Consider the following 13,992-nt stretch of genomic DNA (forward strand, 5'->3'; position numbering starts at 1 on the left):
GTCTAAAGATGAATTCATGCACGTGCAAATATTTTGACAGCTCAAATATTACCGAATCGTTAATGACTTAAAGTTGCACAATTAAATTTGGGTTGTAAAAAAAGTTCACCTCGGCTCTTTCAGGTTTCACCTGTGAGCAAGGGCAGAATTTGTGCATGGCGTTGGAACATCAGGCTGCACATCGAGCTCAAGTTCTGGCACCGTGAGAGGTGACATGTCTCTATATGTGCCCATTTAAACACTTAATTGTGGCCGTTTATTTGGTGACCTCGAGAGTTCACGCCTGTTGGTTCCTGCCAGTGGCAAGAGCAAAGGTCGAAGCCGAATCCACAAACCAGAAGCGCTTTAATGGACCAATTATTGGATTCCTAAGCACTTCACTTTGTTTTTCTTTTTCCTTGGGAAAAGTGATGTTGCCTGTGTGTTTGTGTGTGTGTGTGTGTGTGTGTGAGAGAGAGAGAGAGAGAGAGTGTTTGTATCGCTCAGCTCATGTCAGACTACTAAAAAATGGCTTTATTGGGGGAAAGAAAAGCATTTAAATGATTATTCAATAAAATGCACAATATGCATCATGTGCCAATATGTGCAAAAGCCCCAGATGACTGATGCATCCAGAAAAGATTGTAATTTGAATGTGGTATGAATGAATTATAAGGTTTCCACTTGAACGTTATTTATGCAAGACTATGTAACTGTTCATAATAGGTGGGTAAGTGTCACGGAATGTGCAAGATATGGAAAATCCCAAATGTGTGTTTTCTGGTTGCTGTTCTGTAGCAGCCTGTGATAAATCTAGAGCTATTGTGGTTGAGATGTGTGTGTGTGTGTGTGTGTATTAGGAGGGGGGTCTCATTGTATGTGTGTGTGTGTTCTGCTGTCAGTCAGACTGAGAGTTCTTGGTGAGCTGGGTGCGCACACACACTCACGCGCGCGCTCATGGAGCGACGGGGGGAGAAGGGAAGGGGTGGAGATATTTAACTTGGGAAAGAGGGGAGTTCTCCTCCAGACGCGCTCATTCTCCTCTGTCCCAGATCAGGACCAGGCGAGTTTTTCGGACGTCTCTGCGGAGGAGTATTTCTGACACAGCGGGGATATGAACGCAACGCGGCTGGAGAACATGCCGAAGACTTTCGCAGGAACGATTGGCGCAAACGTGTAGAGGAGCCTGATTTTATTCCGTACTGATCCCGAACATGTTCTAGACGCGTTTGAGGCTCCGATCGTGGAGTTCTGCTGAGTCTGTGGAGAGATAGAGCGGCTCTCGTCCCGGTTCAACAGCGCCGGTTCGGCGGGACGCACTGGAGCCTGTGCACTCAGAGAGAGAGAGAGAGAGGAGTGCGTAAAAATAACATTGGCTAAGACGCGCTCCATTCCGCGGGTGCGCTGACATTTCAAGCGCCAGTTTGGGTATTTGACAGAATCCGAGCAGTCTTTGGAAACGGTGCCATCCCATCCTACCCCGTTGCCATGGTGACCCGTCGAAAAGTCCGATGAGGATACGGTTTTGCAGCGCACTTGGCACGCCTCACCTGAGCGAGTATTCCTGAAAACAGACAGCCTATGTCCCATGTCATCCCGGGCCACGCGGCCGTCTATTAAAAGATCTCGCTATTTATGCGCGGGTGTGTGAGGGCGCAGTGAGGGCCAACTCCACTCCGCAGACAGACAGAAGACGAGTCATGGGCAGCATCACCCGCGCTTTGCCGCTGCTGCTGCTGCTCCTGTGCGCGCAAGGCGCCGCGGCCCAGCACTACCTGCGACTGAGGCCCTCGCCCAGCGAGCATCTGCCGGTCCCCGACCTTAAAGAGGACCCCGATCCGGAGCACGATCCGCGCGAGCAGGACCTCTCGGAGAAGACGCTGCGCAAGAAGATAGGCAGCAACTTCGACTCCAGCTTCATGTCCATCCACCTGCCCACGCAGCTGAACGCCAGCGCGCCACCGGAGCTGCCGCGCTTGCCCATGCCCGCAGACCTCAAGAAGCTGAACCTGACGGAGACCCCGTACGGCAGGCGCGTCAAGTTGGGCAAAAAGGCTCGGCGGAAGTTCCTGCAGTGGCTGTGGATGTACACGCACTGTCCGGTGCTGTACACCTGGAAGGACCTGGGCGTGCGTTTCTGGCCGCGCTACATCAAGGAGGGCAACTGCTTCAGCGAGCGCTCCTGCTCCTTCCCCGAGGGCATGTCATGCAAGCCGGTCAAATCGGTGACCAAGACCCTCCTGCGGTGGTACTGCCAGGGCTTCCTGCGGCAGAAGTACTGCACGTGGATATCGGTGCAGTACCCCATCATCTCCGAGTGCAAATGCTCCTGCTGAGCAGAGAGAGAGAGGTGGCTAACGATTGGGAATGATTGCACTGTTTACCCACGGACAGAGACGTGTGGCGCCACATAGCGAATCTATTTTTTTATACATACACACACACACACACACACACATATACATACACACACATACATACATACATAAATACACACACACACACACACACATATACATACACACACATACATACATAAATACACACACACACACACACACACACACACACACACACATATATATATATATATATATATATATATATATATATATATATATATATATATATATAGCTTTTAAATTCAAAATATACGACAGCATATGTACATATTTAAGTGAGAAGACGAAGAATGCAGCTATTTTTTTTGTTGTCGTCAAAGGATCAGGACCATGTTCTCACGAGGAGCACTTCGGCTCGTGGTTATTTTTATGAAATTATTGCCAAGACGCAAGAGAGAGAAGTTACCTTTCCTCATTCGAACTCTATTTATAGAGACTGAAGAACACTATGCCTAGAGGTTTTGTACAAATATTAATATCAATAATGATGATGATGATTTAAAAAAAAAGGCTGGGCTGAAATTTATACACGTGAACTCAGCTTTTTTTTCTTTTGAAAATTATATAGTATTTTAGTAATAAAAAAGCATATGTTTTATTTATTGTTTTAACGGTTGTGAGTATAGATAAAGAGAAGAGAATAGAATATAGCAGAAATTCTACTTGAAAAGTTCTAAAAATGAATTTAAGAAAATATTAATAATAATAATAATAATAAACATGTCCGTGTAAATGCCATGGTTTTAGCAATAAAATCTGTTAAACTTGGACCGAAAGATCCGAGAAATATGTCAGATGTTCTTGGTTTCTTTAGGTTAAGAACGCTGAATGATGCCTGTGTTGCAGAATGAATGCAGATGCGTGCGTGCTGAACATTTTGTGCTCTTTCTGAATGAAATCTAGGCCCTTCTGCGTGCTCATGCTGTGCAAATACTCCACGGGGAGCGCTTGGACACGTCGTGCGTAAAAGCGCGCAGATGTTAACACAGCGCTAAAATATGATGCAGCCATTTTCAAACACTGTCATTGGTGAAATAGAGCAGGGAGAGCCAGCAGCTCCTGGCGTACTGCTTCTGGGAAGGGAAGGGGAGGGGAGTGGGGGGGGGGGGGGTCTGAGAGACAGAAATCTGAGCCCAATTCTTGTCCAAAAGTCTCGGCGTGAGAAACACTGCAACCCTCTACAATGCCTGTGAACTGATGCTGACGGTACCAGACTGTTAATTAGTCAGCAAACACGCTGTCTGCGAGTGTGAGAGATGCGAGACTCGTAAAAACGCGACTTCACAGTCCACAGACGCGCGTCAATCGCTCCTGTCATTACGCGGATCGCGAGAGCGCATGTGTGTGCGTGTTATTGCCGAGGTTATTGTGACAGATACACACTGCTGGGGCTGTGTTTTGGCGCAGGGTGGGGGCAGTTGTCAGCTCTGTTTCTTGACGATGTCTAGAGCTTTTTGGAGGAGGCTGAGAGTGTGTGCGTGTGTGTGTGTGTGTGTGTGTGTGTGACGCACCGGCGCCACTCGGCCGCGCACTCTGGCGAGCGCAGAATAGATTGAACAGTAACCCTTTCAGCCTGTGTGTGTGAAAGCCAATCCCCGACAAACTAGCCCTCAAAACACCCAGCCGTCAGACTGGCGGAGCACTTCAGCCTTCCATGAGGGGGGGTGTATTCATCATTAAAAATATGACCCAAGCTGGAGTGAATCAGGGAGTTCTTTCAGACCGAAGTTAAACACAATGTTTTCTGTCCTTGGCAGGGGCCAATGAGATACCAAATGTAGTAAATGCTCCAATTTGCAGTGTGCATGGAGACTGTGCTCGGAAAACAAAAGCAAAACAGCTCACTTATCGGGATGAATTACAGCTCTGAGAGGGAAACCGATGAAGAAGTTTAATAATCGATCATCTGTGGTGGTCGCAGGCCGAGTTTAGTAGCATTTGATGTGATTTGTCCTGTGTTTTGCTGCATATGTGTGTGTGTGTGTATGGGAGACGCTTCCAATAGTCTTGTGGGTGACATTCATGTGCTTGGTGGACCACCAACAGTTGCCTTAACTCATGATGTGTGTGTGTGTGTGTGTGTGTGGTTACTACAGTCTGTGTGACTCAAAGTTTATGCATGTGTTTGAATCCCCAATCCCAAAATCTGCTTCTGTTTAATCGTTGCTTGTGTGTTCAAGTGAAATTCGTCATTATTTGCTCTTAATTAAAACAGCCATCTGATGCAGTGCTTAGGATGTTGCGCACGTCACATGATGTAATGCAACTTTCTTTCTTCCCATATCCATCCAAGAGAGATCACACAAAGGTAAGATGTCGATCCAACTTGAGTAATATTTGGATCATCTCTTGAAAATGAACCTATATCAAAGTCAAATGAACATGGTAAAGGTACACAAATGTGAACATGCATGCTTTTTGATGCAGGAGTCTCTCTGAAAAATGTCTGTGGAATAGAGGAAAAACATCACAGCAAGTGTCATTTATTGCAAGCACAGATGCACAAACACTTTACAAGCAAACGTTGGCAGAAAAACGTTTGAAATGCTACGATGTAATGTGATTCTCTACACTCTAGGATTAAAAGGTACAAAAGTTGGTGTGGTGCCTTTTTTAAAAGTTACTAATATGTACCATTTATCTACTAATATGAACACTGTAGGTACAAGTATGCACATTTGAGGTACTAAAATGCACTCTTGAGGGGTAAATACGGTACAAAGGTGTACTTTTTTAAAAGGTACTGCACTACTGACAGCTTTTTGGACCTTTTGTTCTGAGAGTGACACCTGCACAGAATTCATGAAGCCATTAAAAATCACGAAACACTGATTCAAACCATGAATGGACTGGGCTGCAGGATGTCAGGTGAAACTCTGTCAAAGCTTTATCCCCTTGATGATGATTTCAGTATTGACGAAGCACTGAAGTATTACTCAGCCTACATTAAACAGTTTAGAGTAAATGCTGTTGAGACTGACGGTGATGCTCTCAGATCCGCTCTAGAGAGAGCTTTCCGTGTTTATTCAGACTATAATGAGGACTGATCTGTTAAGAGGATGAGAGGTCGCAGGAATCATTGTGCAGACTCTTTCTGTCACACTTGTGCGCTTTCTGCTGTGCCACAATGGCAATATCACCAGGGCATAAATATAATAAAGCACTTTTGAGTCATTTATAGAGGGGATGTCTTGATGCTGTAGTGCTGAAAGATATCAGACAGATTTTAGACTGTCCAGGGAACTTTCTAGGAGCTAAATTTACCTTTTGGTGTACAAAAAAGCCTATACTGTTCAAAAGCTTGGAATCAAAAGTTTTAAAAAAGAAATAAAGATAGAAAGAAATACTGTTCATTCAAGGAGCATTAAATTGATCAAAAGTGACAGAGTAAAGACATTTATAATGTTACATAAGATTTATATTTCAAATGAATGCTGTTTCTATATTCATAAAAATCCTGATATGTTACGGTTTTCATAAAAATATGAAGCATTGATAATAAACAGGAATAAAAACAAAAAACAATAACAAGAAGGAAAACAGAGTGATTTCTGAAGGATCATGTGATACTGAAGACTGGAGTAATGACGCTGAAAATTCAGCTGTGCATCACATGAATAAATTACATTATACAATATACTTAGTCAGAAAACAGTTATTTTAAAAGATAATATGATTTCACATTTTTGCTGTATTTTTATTCAAATAAATGTAGGCTTAGTAAGCATAAAATACTTCCAACCCAATATTTTAAACAGTAGTGTATTTTACGTACCTGCAAAATAAAAATAGCTGGAAGTATCTATTTATTATGCTTTTATTTTTTTTTGGGATGCTCATTTGTCTGGCTCTTTTCCTGAATAGTTTCCAAAATATGGCCTAAACATCTTAAAATGTGTGCCTCTAATGTCATAAAACTAAACATTTCCTTTTTTTGTGGAAAGCACCATCTTCTCTGCCCCTTATGACGCGTCTTTATTAATGTGTCGACTGTCCACGTGACTCAAACCTTCCTCAAACGATTCAAATATTTAATTTGCTCTCGGTTTAAGAGTTTTATTGATTGTCATAGCTGCCGTCTGTTTTCTTCATGGGTCGTTAAAAATACCTATCTATCGGCATAATCACGTCAGTTTGTATTTTCTTGTTATTTACCCAATGCAATTATGATTTTTTCGTAGTTATATTTAATGCACGCATGAATCATATTCTGCTTTATGAAGGGAACATTTAACAAGCTGCACTGCCCTCTATTGACTAAACATGTCACGATATATAATGACACTAGAAGAGATCACTGCACTGTGTATGCTACTGATTATACAATTCATGATATGAAACAAAAATACAATTATATAAGCTGCTACAAGAGTATAACAGGCTAATATTCAGGCTCATAATATTTAGATTAAATTAATGTAAATAGTAAAATAAACAGTAAAATAAATAAATAAATAATAATATGCAAGTATACCTGCATTTTGAAATAAATTATAATAAGTTTCACATCACAACATTAAGCAAGATAGTATATAACAAACCCTGAAAACTTTTAATTGATTTCATATCCTCATAAATTAATACATAAATAACTATTCATGAAATTTAAATTAGCTTCCGCGAACATAGATTTATTTTCCAGTTGTGTTTTAATTTCAACACTTTAATTAAACGTCTGCTGAATTCTTTTCAGCATTTTTTCTTGTAAGTTTATAATTAAATCATTTATCATTTAAACGCTCTTTATATTTCTTCAAATTTCTATATTTGGACACAGGTTAACAGACCAAATATAATATAATATAATAATATAATATAATATAATATAATATAATATAATATAATATAATATAATATAATATAATATAATATAATATAATATAATATAATATAATACCAATACCAATACCAATACCAATACCAATACATGTTTAGCCACTTTGTGTGTGTGTTTGTGTGTGTGTGTATATATATATATATATATATATATATATATATATATATATATATATATATATATATATATATATATATATATATATATATATATATATATATATATATATATAAGCATTTAACAATATAATAATGTATTTCAGTCCAAAAAAAATACATTTACATTTCACATTTAAAGAAAAATTAACATTATATTATATATTTATATATATTTATTGCTGTATGGGTAATTATGTAAAAAAAAAAAAAAAATTAAATGATCAATATTCTGAAAATGTAGTTAAAAGAACAGATTTCATAAAAATCCTAATTTACGACTCCAGGTGTTTGAAAGCAGCACAGGAGCCACTGCTATGGCGAAAACAAACATTTGTGCAATTAAACCAACTCAAAACCTTAAATACAGCCCAAAAACTAGCCCCGGCCTCCTCTACAATTTAGACAAATATCTTACTGCTCTGGTGTTAACTATTTTACTACAGCTAAATTGCTGGTTCCCCTCCCGCAGAGATAATTAAAGGTTACCTACACATGTGAGACTCAATCTGGACGCGTGTAGTGTGCTCAACAGACAGCAGGTGGCGCCATTGACTCGCGTATCTCTGGTTCACTGGTCGCTTGCTGTTCTCTCTCTCTCTCTCTCTCTCTCTCTCTCTCTCACACACACACACACACACACTCATGTGAGAAGAGTTTCCAGAGAAGCACGAACAGATCGTCCTGAAACCTTCGTATGCATGAGTGAATGTGTGGAGACGGCTGCTTTATTTCTTGACCTCTCACACAGTGTGACACACTCATCAGAGTAAAACGGTGCCATAAATACCACAGGAATGTTGAGCGGCTTACACAGGCCTGAGAAACACCCCCAAACACACACACACACACATGCATGGACACCATTCATTGAGAAATTACTTTATGTCACCATACATTATGGAAAATACTTGTATTTTGTAGCAGCTGGATGCATGATCCTAAATCTGTGAGTCTGTGAGCCGCACCGGCGCTACCAGTCACCCTAAAACCAGCGACACAAATCTGTTAGCCATACAGGGTCAATAAAACATAATGTACTACAGTAGCTATTGTGTTACAGCATGAAAACATGAGGCTTTCACTGGGAGTTTTCCCACTCATTGACATCAATGCTACCGTACTAGAAAAAGGCCACCAAATGAAGTCAAAAACATTGCATATGAATAAGTCAATTCCACAGAGTTTAGTCTCCAGGACATTAACCTCCTGGTCTGACGCCACTTCAGTGTGGTTTTGGTTTACTGTTGTGTTGACAGGAGAATCATCCTCCAGCTCCCAGCCTTTTCTTTCTTTTTTTTTCAGTTCCAATAATTTTATCTTCTTTCCATAAGATTTTTTCAGTTTGTGCTGCAGAGAAATATTGATGCTTTGCTCTAGGAATGGTGTGAGCAATGCACTGTAATGTGAGGTTTGTAGGCTTATAAGATTATTTAATCTTTTTCTAAACGGTTGAGTCTTTCACATTCAGGAAAAAAAAATAAAATGACCTTTTAATGCAAGCCAGATTTATACAAATTATTTCCAAAATAAAAAATTTGGACGTTTCATGTGAGTTTTTCTTCTGCCAAACACAGATGGAGATCTCCGAATTGTTATTGTGTGTGTGTGTATAGATAGATAGTTAGATACAATGTTTCAAATAACTTTTGTGAAAATAAAATGTCAAAATAGGGGTGAAATAATGATCCATCAATGAAACAACATACTTATTCTGACCTGTACTTATATAAAATAATAAGTACTTATCATACTTATTTTATTATTTTAAGTGATTAAAAACGTATAGCTGACAAATGGGCAAAACCTATAGTGGACTGTTGTGTATATTCAAATTTGATGCATTGCAATAATTATTAGCAGATCTACAAAACCAATGACTTTTCAACATCATTGATCATCTAATTTGGTGTGTCATATCTTGATGCCACATATTTGAATATTTAGAAAATAAAAATGCAAATGCAAATAATGATAGTTTGGGTCTGTTCCCATTCAAAGCTTTTAAATGAAGAAGTCATGTTCTTTGATGAAGTTTTATGACGCTTTTTGTAATTTTTAGAGCATTCACTTTCATTGGATACAGCATGAAGAATCTGTTAATCATCATCTTTTGTCTTCCACAGAAGAACAAACATCATGCAGATCTGGAATGTCAAGAGAGGGAGTAAATGAAGACAGAAGTCTCATGAATTTACGGAGTTTTGAGTATTTCAGCTGTCGCCTCGTGCACAGTTACAGTCATCTCTGTAATGAAGGAGTTCCCGTAAGCATCTTGGTGTCTGTCTTTCACAGCGTTTCCTCCTGCTCAGACACTCAGTTCTGGAGCATGGCCACGCAGAATCATAGTTGTTCCACACGCACTCGTCTTTTTAATGATGTTCTGGTGTGCTTTGAGGTGCACTTACTGTTTTGGAAAATTCCTGGACTTGTAATTTTTAAGAACACTGTTTCGGATGAGTTCAAAATGTTCCCGTGATGAACGTTTCATTGGAGATTGCTCTGTATTATGTTAAATGGCTCAAATGCACGAGATGGAGCCCGGGCAAATAGTTTTGCAACCTGAAGAGAAAAGTAGTTTACATGGAGATTTCAAGAATAGGAAAAAAAAACATGATGAATTCACTTGATATTTTGAAACATGCATTGTTTCCGTGACACAATGAAAGATTTGTTTAATTGATAGATAACACACCAACAATTTGGGTAAAGATAAAGATCACTGATGAAGTATTTTGGTTTGATGTTGGGAGATGTTCAACACCGGATGAGTGCAATTCATCAAGCGTTTAGGATCAGTTCTAGAATTCCGTGATGCATCCCGGTTTGCCACTCGGGCGTTGCGGGATGATTGTAATAATTGATCTGTTTAGGACACACACAGACACACACCCACTCGCATCTGCCTTGAGTTTGTCTCGTGTTTTACGCTCTCATTATGCGCACCATCTGGATTCTCCATCACACACCGAGTGTTTCCGATGATTTACGGGAATCAAAGCCTCATGAATGGCTCCATGAGATAGTATCGGGAAGAAAATAAACAGCAGTGTCAAAATAAGCATCAGAACATCAACAGAGCAAAACACGCACGCATGCGCAGAAACGAGAGGTGTGAATTATTTGGGTCTGACCTCCTCCCCTCAAGAAGTCAAAACAAAAGCTATTAATAAATGTTAGTCAGAGTGAACCTGAAAAATAGACATTAAAGAAACAGCGCTACTAAACATCTCTAGCACATGCGATCATTTTCAAGCTGTGCATCGATAAACAGTGTTAAATTCTGCCATTATCTTTCACTTTAATATAGATTTTCTTCTTACAAATGTAAAACTGTTTTGTTTTAAAGCCCTTAAAGGGATAGTTTACCCAAAAAGTTCCTCACCCTCATGTATTTCCAAACATAAGACCTTCGTTCAGCTTCGGAAAACAAAATAAGATATTTCTGATGAAATCCGAGAGCTTTCTGACCCTCCATAGACATAAATGTAAACTGAAATGTTCTCAGAACCAGAAGGACATCGGTAAAACATCCCATGTGACATCAGTGGTTTGACCGTAGTATAAAGAAACTACGAGAACACTGTTTGTGCTGAAATAAAAGAAAAATAATGAGTTTATTCAACAGTTCTTCTCCTCCGAATCACATCTTCCACCATTATCAAGAGTAGGCTACCTCTGCACATAAACAACACATGCACGTGATGCTTCTGACGTGGAACACACATTGGCTGAGCCTTGTTTATGTGCAGAGGAATGTAATGGACATATGGTACTCTTCATAATAGCAGAATAAGTGTTGTTTTTGTTTTCTTTGCACACAAAAAATATTCTCTTAGCTTCGTAAAATTATGTTTGAACTATGATGTCACATGCACTATTTTACTTATGTCCTCACGCGCATGTGATGAATAAAATAAATACTGTTTGTACTGATATCATTGTCATTACTTGTGTTTAATCTCTTTTTTAAGTCGTTTATTTGACAAAAGTGGTCACTAAATAATTCCGAAGATAAAACCAAAAGTGTGATGCTCAGAAATGCTCTACGCGACTATGCCAGATGCTAGACTCCGGACCACCCATTGGGTTCGTCTGTAACCCAAGTGAGTTGCTAAGGCAGCATTTTATAGCATCATTGGCGCGCGCAACCAACTCGATGCCTCACAACGCTGCGCTGCGCGCTCATATGAAGTCCAGAAATGTTGCACGCGACTATGCTGCCCCAAAACGCCGCGCGCTTATGATGCACCAAAATGCTGTCTAGAGAGGCGGCTTACAAGGTTTTGAAACAGAGCCTCGTTTTCTAATGCAGTTTGAGTCTGGTATTTTGGTGTGTGTGTGTGTGTGTGTTTGAGGGGGCACAGTCGGGTTTCTCACCTTGGCTCGCTCTTCGTCACCCCTCCTCTCTCTCTCTCTCTCTCTCTCTCTCTCTCTCAGTGCGCGTGTGTGTCAGTGTGTGTCTGTCTCATGAACGGAACTGACCGCTGCTGCATCTGTGAGTTTCATTCACTAACAGACAACAGGACTAAATCACAATCGATCTGGATTTATTTTCCTCACATTCCCTCTTGAATGAGGTTTAGCGGGTTCAGACGCGATTCGGAGATTCAGGTGAGTTCTCAAACAGTTGAACTGTTGTAATATCTGCATTATGCATTTTGCTATTGTAAATAGACATGTGCATGGTATCATATACAACTCTAGTTGTACAACGCGGGTGAACGAGAGCTTTGCTGAACACAACCAGTTCATTTACAAATGACACTGAATATTCATGCATTAGTTTAGAAAAATGTACCTCGGTATCCATAGTCTTCCTCCAAAGTCCCATGTATTTATACATATGCATATCAGTAAAAATGCACAAATCTGCAATAAATCAATCTACTGTTCCAGATTCATTCACATTATTTATTGTTAAGTTTTACTATTTAAATGTTTTTTCTGTTCTCATGTGAGATGTGTATGTATGTGAGCACCTTAAAAAACACAACAAATTCCTTGTGTTTGCGCACACATGGCAAATCTGATTCTGATTTAAGTGCATTTATTTTTTAATAAAAGCTGGAAAATATTTTCAAATGACTTTATTTAAAATATACATTTATATGCAGTTATTATGCAAACTGATTAATTGTTATTAATTAGTCACCAAGTTAATAAGTTAAAGCAGTGAGATACATATAAATCTAGGGTTCATTTAGTGTGTTTTGTTTATAATTATGAATAATCAGATTATATTAATTAGACAATAATGAGGGTCCTGTGCACTGCTCACTCTCTGACAGGTGGGCAATTAAAGTCTAAATTCTCTCTCTCTCTTTTAATGGTGATTTAACAGAGCACTCCAAACCGTGTTTCGTTCCCGGTCCGTGAGAGATGCCAAGGAAAGCAACTCTTCACGAGTCTTCTTAGGTATGCGTGACAGCGTTGAGATTTCTGCTTCCCCTGATGGACGTGGCACACACACGTTTGTGTGTGTGTTTGTGTGGATTCCTGTGATTTTATTGCAGTGAAGCCCCTCTCTGGTTTCCCCGGGGTCACAGATGAACTGTAGAGTTAAACTTTGGGAAAAACATTTACACCAGCTCAGTTTACTGATCCTGCCCACTGCTGGCCCTCCAGAAAAAGGGGGAAAAAATCAGACGTTTCAGAGCTGTCAAAATGAAAAGCACTGTGTTTGACAGTAAATTCAGAGGTGAAGCAGACAGGGAGAGAGATCTGATAACTAAACCGTGTGTCAGTTTGATTCTTGACCTACTTACAACATCCCAGCTCTCTCTGACAGTACTATATGGAATAGTTCTCCAAAAAAAAAAAAAAGAAGAAAAAGGAAATTCTGTCACAGTTTACTCACCCTCATGTCATTTCAAACTGGTATACGATTTTTTATTCTGTGAAACACAAAAAGAGATGTTTAGCACAATGTTTAAGCTTTCCATACAATGAAAGTAGACAGCCCTTCAGTCCATAAAAAGAACTAAAAAGCACAATAAAAGTCCCGTATAAAGTCTCCGTGCATTATATTCCAGGTCCTCTGAAGCTATCTAAAGCTTTATGTGAAGAACACTCTAAAATCTGTCTTTTTCTTTTTTCAAAAGCATTGATGGTTCCACGAAGGATCTTTAACATCCATGAAACCTTTTCATTACACAAAGGGTTCATTATAGTTGAAAAGTGTTCTTTAGATTATTAAAATGTTCTTCACGCTTAGTTCTCTGAAGAATGTTTCACTGAAAGGTTCTTTACGGAACCAAAAACAGCCTTTTGAAATCTTTACTTTGCGTATTCAAATATTGATATCAATAATACTAAACACCACCGGCTCTCAGATCTTATGTGATGGATAATAATGACATTTTTTATGATGGAAAAATGGAATGTTCCAGCAAAAGATGGAATTTTTTCAGATGCTTTAATTCAGGTGTTCCTCAAACAAAGCTGTTTGACTTGGAATGGTCATATGGTCTACTTTATGATATTTTTATGGTGCTTTTTTATCCATTTTGGAGTCCGGACACCGTATGCTTTCATTGCATGCACAGGGCAGATCGCACATTCTCGAAACATTTTTTGTGTTCCACAGAAGGGAGAAATCCCACAACATGAGGGTGAG

At 39.5% G+C, this 13,992-nt stretch overlaps 2 protein-coding genes across 3 annotated transcripts in view; both read left to right on the top strand.

Moving 5' to 3' along the window:
* Positions 1 to 581: 581 nt before the first annotated feature.
* nog2 (noggin 2) lies at positions 582 to 2,510 on the top strand. The gene has a single exon (XM_026200620.1). It carries the CDS (start codon positions 1,680 to 1,682, stop codon positions 2,313 to 2,315), a length of 636 nt encoding a protein of 211 aa, XP_026056405.1. The 5' UTR covers positions 582 to 1,679; the 3' UTR covers positions 2,316 to 2,510.
* Positions 2,511 to 11,583: 9,073 nt separating this feature from the next.
* LOC113041992 (netrin-3-like) overlaps positions 11,584 to 13,992 on the top strand; it is a 31,832-nt gene continuing 29,423 nt past the window's right edge. Inside the window, exons 1-2 of one of the 2 annotated variants that reach the window (XM_026200590.1) lie at positions 11,584 to 11,987; positions 12,718 to 12,791. The gene's annotated coding sequence lies outside the window, so the exon portion shown is untranslated. The remainder of the gene's footprint in view (positions 11,988 to 12,717; positions 12,792 to 13,992) is intronic. The other variant, XM_026200591.1, reaches the window with a different exon arrangement.

Source organism: Carassius auratus, chromosome 24 (genome assembly GCF_003368295.1).
Source record: "Carassius auratus strain Wakin chromosome 24, ASM336829v1, whole genome shotgun sequence".
Lineage (NCBI taxonomy): Eukaryota > Metazoa > Chordata > Actinopteri > Cypriniformes > Cyprinidae > Carassius > Carassius auratus.

Bases quoted from the DNA above. Each gene is read 5' to 3' on its own strand.
- nog2 (XM_026200620.1), top strand. From the start codon at position 1,680: ATGGGCAGCATCACCCGCGCTTTGCCGCTGCTGCTGCTGCTCCTGTGC.